Source organism: Pecten maximus, chromosome 15 (assembly GCF_902652985.1).
Source record: "Pecten maximus chromosome 15, xPecMax1.1, whole genome shotgun sequence".
Taxonomy (NCBI): Eukaryota; Metazoa; Mollusca; class Bivalvia; order Pectinida; family Pectinidae; genus Pecten; species Pecten maximus.
In genome coordinates, this window is record NC_047029.1 from 29,499,744 (window position 1) to 29,507,269 (window position 7,526).

The 7,526-nt window shown below is 34.3% G+C and overlaps 1 protein-coding gene across 1 annotated transcript; it reads left to right on the forward strand.

Moving 5' to 3' along the window:
- Positions 1–2,281: 2,281 nt before the first annotated feature.
- On the forward strand, positions 2,282–6,928 carry LOC117343144 (von Willebrand factor C domain-containing protein 2-like). Its single transcript, XM_033905463.1, has 3 exons — positions 2,282–2,615; positions 4,456–4,755; positions 6,670–6,928. The coding sequence occupies exons 1-3, from the start codon at positions 2,318–2,320 to the stop codon at positions 6,813–6,815; spliced, it is 744 nt and encodes a 247-aa protein (XP_033761354.1). The 5' UTR covers positions 2,282–2,317; the 3' UTR covers positions 6,816–6,928.
- The last annotated feature ends 598 nt before the right edge of the window (positions 6,929–7,526 follow it).

Consider the following 7,526-nt stretch of genomic DNA (forward strand, 5'->3'; position numbering starts at 1 on the left):
TATTGGAAAATAATACATGGTTTTAAACCAATCAAAACTGGCGTTGCATAGCAAACATGGTAGAATACATTGTAATAAGTGATATGATGTAAGTAAATATTAATTGTGTGCTAAGAAATAATTATGTAATATGAATAAACTTATTCTATTAATTATATAATGTATAAAGGAATTGTACATGTACGTGATATCATATGTATAAATGATTATCATAACTTGATATATGAAGATTTACTATGTCGTACATATGATGTCACGCCTGGATGATCTCAGTTGACGTTATATAGATGTTTTTATTCAGAAATTGCACTCGAACATAAATTGTTGATTGTTGAATAAAATGACGTAATTCATAAACTGCATTTAATTTTTTCATTCTGCAAACTTACGTGTTTTAAAAGAGTGTGACAATTTCATGTGAATTTTGAAATTACGAACTAAGAGAAATCATTGAAAGGTATGATATATAAAGATAAAGGGATTCAGGTTGATTTCGTGTTATAGGATTATTAGCCGACCTAATATTCAAATCACCCATCATATGTAGTCTGTAATCCATAAAGTCTTCTTATTTATGTTTTTAAGATGTATAACATGTATACAGTATGTGTTCGCGACTGCTCTTTCCTATAGAATTTTCATTATTCAAGATGTCTGCCTGTCAGTCATTTTGTTTTCCAGATATGTCTCGATACGGAACACACACAAATAACCTAAACAAATCATTTTATATTTGTATGGAATATGAGCAATATGCACTAAAGATTAAATCAACAATTAGAATCTTGAAATGCCAAAATCACACATGGCTTCTGTCCTCCATATTATTCTTCCTATCCAACGAAAAATAAGCATACGTTGTAACTAGACAAGAAATTGTGCAAAAAATACAATTCTGAAAGGTTCTCTCATTAGCAGGCTTTGAGAGAAAATTGTGTATACATGTGTATAAAAATGATAGAAGAAAAGATAAAAAAAATACCTTATATTTTTTCTTTAGGATATGTCTCGATACTGGACAAAAAAAAAAAAAAAAGAAATTACGTCGAAAAGCAATAATGTTTGTCAATAAATAATTTACATATATATATATAAATTGGTATGGTTTTGAAAATTGCTTGAATTCATAAAACAATCTGATCAAGTAAACTATATAGATATTATAAATGCAATTTGTGAAACCATACCAATTAATATATTTTAATTACTTATTGACAAACATTTGCGAGACGAGCTATGCTGTTCTCCAACAGCACTTGTTAGATATCTCATATGCCTTTCATTTTTAGATATCTCGTATGGTTTTCATTTTAGATATCTCATATGCTTTCCGTTTTTAGATATCTCATGCCTTTCATTTTTAGATAACTCATATGCCTTTCATTTTTAGATATCTCATATGCCTTTCATTTTTAGATATCTCATATGCCTTTCATTTTTAGATATCTCGTATGGTTTTCAATTTAGATATCTCGTATGCTTTCCGTTTTTAGATATCTCATATGCCTTTCATTTTTAGATATCTCATATGCCTTTCATTTTTAGATATCTCATATGCCTTTCATTTTTAGATATCTCGTATGGTTTTCATTTTAGATATCTCATATGCTTTCCGTTTTTAGATATCTCATATGCCTTTCATATTTAGATATCTCATATGCCTTTCATTTTTAGATATCTCATATGCCTTTCATTTTTAGATATCTCGTATGGTTTTCATTTTAGATATCTCATATGCCTTTCATTTTTAGATATCTCATATGCTTTCCGTTTTTAGATATCTCATATGCCTTTCATTTTTAGATATCTCTTAGACCTTTCATTTTCAGATATCTCATATACGTTTCATTTTTAGATGCATTGTATGATATATAGAAAATTTAATATAAAAAATATCTCACAATCAATATAATATACCAGTATAGACAATTAATATAATATACCAGCTATACTGTTATAGAATATGTAATATATCCTGCATGGTTATGTAAGTGTTACTAATGAGAACTTATATATCGTTATGTAAGATACGGTGTATTATTTTCGTCTTGTCTGGATAGCTGTAAATAGTACTCATTTTACATGTATATAAGTTTTTGTGAATGAGTGAAATCTTAAATGGGCCGTGAAAAGAAACACATGTTTGACCATTGGTGCTTAGCACGTTTATAAGTTCAAGACCGATTATAGACTAATATATAGAGAATCGGTCTTGGACGTATAAACGTGCTAAGCACCTATGGTTTGACGATCTGATATCAAACTAAACCTTTGCAAGAAACTGATAAGAACAAGCCCTTCAGTGGAATCTCCTAAAATGGACATTGTCATACTGGTATTGGGACTTACAGTTGTAGGCATTAACTCGGCACATGTTCTAGATAATCGCATTACCAACTCTACATTGATTACGACTCCAAGACCGACATGTTGGTGGAACGGAACGGAATATAATCATGGCGATCATTTCCCTCGAGATAAGTCCTGCCCAACACACGCTTCATGCGAATGTCGATCGGGACAAGTTTCTTGTGTGTATCCTGACTGCCCTGCCGAATACATTGCCTGTGTTGACCCTGTCACTCCCCCTTGTGGCTGTGCCCATTGTCCAAATGGTAAGGACATGGTGTATACCATATCTAACTTCATTTTCGTGAATACTAATATATGTCATGTTTATTTTAGTGTTGCTAGTGATGTAATGTCCTGACGTAACTAGCCGAGCGGTATATTGTTGCTAGAATTTCCAAGGGTCACATAGATATACATATCTCATAATTATATTTTACTAATAAACAGAGGAAGACTCAATCAATTCGGTGTCCTGTAGATAGGGTGCTAGAATGGTACCTGTTAACACCGTTGCAAGACGGTGACTTATTTTGGGATCTATTCTCCTCTCTCTAAGCAGTTTTCGTCTTCTGAATGTCTCCCTCGACATTGATTCGCCTTTAGTTGAGCGTTTGACTGTGAAAAAGTTATAGTCACTCTCCCCTTGGCCGAGAGAAACCAAAGTCTATCAAATTGATACGATTGGTATTCCAGTGCGATTACACTGTAAAAACGTCCGTTAAGGGACACCTAAACAGCAGCTCCAATCAAAACTGATATTGTTTAACAGAATTAACATGATGGACTTTTAGTATGATACAAGGACTTTTAGTATGTATCATGACAAACCGTGGGACTTGCTGTTGACATGTTATTTGTTAAGCTGTTTGTAAATTTCAACAAAACATACAAAAATGCATGTTTCAGGAGGACATAATTAGCTCATTCGTATCACATATATTACACAAACTTGCCATGTCGGTTTGCTCACTAGTGTCTAAACCACAGAATAGGAGCATTGGTTTGACCAGATTTGACTTTATTATGTATTTAAACACTGATTTTATTTTGACCTTGAAATGCAAATAGCGGTTGTGAATGATATCACACAAATACGGCATATAAGGAGGTATTTCAAACATCAAAAATGCTCTTATTAGACAATATAAAGATTTCTAGAAATGGCAGGAAGGCTGCGTTTTGCAAAAAATGTTCAACCGTTGAGTTTGGGGTAAAATATGCATATTTCTGAAAAGGCCACAAACTCACCAGTTCAACAATTTGACTTAAAAACGGTCGTCTTACTATGATCAGATGTCTTAAAAGTATGATATAGGAGCATTTTTATAGAATAAAATGCCTTTCGATATGCCATATTTGTGTAATATTATTCACAGCCGCTATTTGCATTTCAAGGTCAAAACAAAATAAGCGTTTATACGTACATAAAGTAAAATCCGGTCAAACAAATGCTCCTACCCTGCTATATTTTTCAGGTTTGGATATTTACATGACTTAGAATTATTCCATGCTACATTTTACCACAGAGCTTCCCTATTGAAGAAACTGATAGCATCTACAACCAATCATTGACGATTGTAAGAAGTTACATGTCAAAACAAACATTTTGGTATATTACATGACTATTTTTGTGCAAATCGACCCTTAAGGGCACCCATGCTATTGGGTTGAAAGGGCGTAAACCAAGCTACAATGTAAACTCAAGTTGATAAACATTGATCTTGTTCTTGATTACTCCAACGTGTTTTAGTAGTAAACTTATTTTAGATTTTTTTCGCGTTGACAACATTCTGCTAAATTGCTATTTCTGTATGCTGTTGTCTACGCTGTAGAACTGGGTACGCCGATCGCCAATTCATCTATTTGGATTCAGACATGAACATGAAATGCATTTTAGGGGCAATCTAATTTTAGCGTTTTCACGTAAACACATTCTAATAAATTGCAGTTTATGCATGCTGTTGTCTACGCCAAATACTGTGGATATGCCGATTGCCAATTTATCCTTGCGTATAATATGTCCAAATTAAATAATATGCTAAAATTAGAGAACGCTAGAATTAGCAAGTTAGAAGTATATGTTCAATAGATTTTCCTTTTCAGGACCAAACTGTGGGTACGGTAATTTAACCATTCCGCTTGACGGGGATTATAAAGTGGATGAAAATACCACCTGCAACTGTTTGGGTGCCGCAGGTGGACCCGCAACATGCAAAATAAAGGGCACGTGTGAATATATGGGAAAGCTACATTCTTCGGAGGTATTCCGTCCAAATGATTGTGACTGGTGTAGATGTGATCTGGTAACAGGCAATGTTAACTGTTTCGGCTGGGAATGTATGTCACAGCCGATTTCGTGTGTAGATGCTGTGGTTCACAACTGCTGTCCAAAGTGTCCAAATGGTAAGTCGTTGTGGGTTTAATTTCACTTGTTAAAAAGATACATTTTGTAGTTATGAGTGTAATCTCATTCGGATGTCGTTTATAAAGGTAAATCGCATTTCTAGAGGTCAAAGATTGTTCAAAAGTCATGCATGTAGTATCGTGTAAATGAGCTTCATAAAATTTCATTGGTTATGAAAACAAATTTAGGATACTTTTTATCAAAAGTCTTACATCTTGACAAACGGAGACAGTCATTTTGTTGTGCCATTCCTAATTCATGATTCTCGTCATTGCCAAAATTATGACATCACATTCGATTTCTGACTGGCACAGCCAATAAAAGTTACACTACTGAGATATATGCAAAATTATATGGGTGAATTCACAGATCTTCAATAAAAACTCAGAATTGGATACAAATTATGAATTAAACTGCATCATGCAATCCTTTTGTCCTTCCAGGACTGGCCATTGGTGCATGCTAATGGCCTGAACTAAGTGCCTTTGAATATATTGAAAGATATTTCCTAATATGGAAGGTGCAACTGACCGATTATGCGATAAATCACACAATGGGATTTCCTCAGAATTCCAAGCCTTTGTGTACAGAATATTCCGAAACGTGTCATTTAAGTGATTTGTTAGGTGGCATGTAAGTTAAGGAAAAACTCGGGGACTAGTCCGTCATTATTGCCTAACACCTGTAATGTCAAATAATGTACAAATGACACACACGAACTATTTACACATTTTAATACAATCTTCGAGTAAAACACAAAGAAATTATAAAGCAACTGATACCGCGTTTACCTGTAAACATATTGTAAAATCATTATTGACATTTGAATGTTCTGGAAGTGTATATTGATTCACGGGGATAAATTGTGTTCTCTTACCCTGGATAGGGGTATCGACATATACAACCAGGGCGAAGACAAGCTGCACGTGCTCCTGCTCAACAATTACATTTCGTCACGTCACCAATACCATGACGTAACGTCGACAGTTCAATCACGTCACGTCAACATCGCCTTGCATTAATGTAACGTCCATATTAGATAAGAGAAAAATAATCATTCACCCCATGGGAGGACGATTCTATTATTCTTACTTTCTTCACGTGGTTGTCCATTGGTTCATAGGGATGGGAACACTCTATCTCACATGGGGTAGATTAAGCTAGCTGGCACTCGTTGTGACGCTTCTCACAATAGCGCAACGTCATCATTTTATGTATCGTAACATTATCGCCAATTGATAACGTCATAAATTCCGACGCACATTTCACGAGACATGCATTGATGATGGGACGATGAAAATGTATCACATTTACTGACAGGAATTTAGTTATCTTTTTAAGTATGTGAGAATAAAATTAAACATATCTATATATCCGTGAAATAGGACATCTTAACCCTCGTGTAAGATTTTGCAAGCCTTGCCAGTGATGACCACCAACACTTTTACACTCGGGTTAACGTTGAGGTATTCTTGTCAACGAAACAAACCCATGCAAGCTTATACTACTCTCTCCATCAACTGCGGAGTAAAATCTTGCTTTGTTATTGCTGTCTAACATTCAGTAAAATATCTATGATTCAAACTTCGTTGATTCGAATTTCTCGCTATATCGAACTACTGCTTGGTCCCGAATGTCTCACTATATAACGCTACTAACGAACCTATAGATGATTCGAATTTTTATAAATCGAACTTTTACTCATACAATGATTCCAGTTGTTCATTTAATGTTGATATTACTACGTAATACATATATAATCCTATATCTTCCTACACTGACTGTGGTATAGTTATTGGTTTAGACTATGAAAATGATGACTGAACTTGTTATTTAAGCGTGTAGAACTTCGACAAAACAATTATTTATTTTTTTTTATAATTTTCAAAATAAATTTATAATTACATCAACAGGACCAAACTGTCGTTTGGGAAACAAGATCATTCCTGCAAACCAGGATTACAATGATGGCTACCGAATCTGTCGATGTCCTCTATTACCGAGCCACGACATGCATTTTGGAAATGGCGGTCCCGAGGCAATTTGTGAATTTGATTAAAATACCACCGCCCACTCCTGGAATGCTAACTCCTGGATACCCTGCTCCGACTCATCCTTAGCCGTGGACGGAGAACTGAGACTTGGTTTTCAATAAATCTTTCTAATCCTTAATGCTTTGCCCTTGATATTTTAATTCAGTTTTCTAACTTTTTGATTTGTGACCAATCGCTAAGCTGATGAATTTTCTCTGAGGACTACAAAGAAGCGACTATCAAGGTGAAATAAGATAAACGGTGACTGATCAACTGTCGATTTGAACCTATAACCCGTAGAGTATCGAAGATATCGACTAGAGTGTACTTTTTATTTACACTATTTTGGAAGTCGATACCTCTTTCTGATATGAAACATCAGTTTTGCTCAAGAACATGCTTCCAAAACATATCTACTCTAATTTCAAGGTATTTAAATCAGAGGAGGCATTATAGCTTAAGACGTTTAACTAATACAGAATGGGTAAAATCAAAGCACCTGGTAAGATGCGCGAAAAGGTATCATTCGATTAGTCTATTGTTTTATGATCTCCGAGAAGAGTTATTAGTTTGATATTCAGTAAATAATTTGTATGATTTTATACATATCAAAAGTTACACACTTCATACAGTTACCACCCTATGAGCTACTCTTTTTATATCTATCAATCTGTAATGGATAAATACCGCAAGGCATAATGAAGACATTGTATCCTTTTCGGCCTCCTATTGTGTAT

Excerpts from the sequence above, each read along its gene's own strand:
- LOC117343144 (XM_033905463.1), top strand. The coding sequence starts at position 2,318 with ATGGACATTGTCATACTGGTATTGGGACTTACAGTTGTAGGCATTAAC. Across the intron at positions 2,616-4,455 it reads CTGTGCCCATTGTCCAAATG|GACCAAACTGTGGGTACGGT; the intron begins GTAAGGACATGG and ends TTTCCTTTTCAG. Across the intron at positions 4,756-6,669 it reads CTGTCCAAAGTGTCCAAATG|GACCAAACTGTCGTTTGGGA; the intron begins GTAAGTCGTTGT and ends TTACATCAACAG.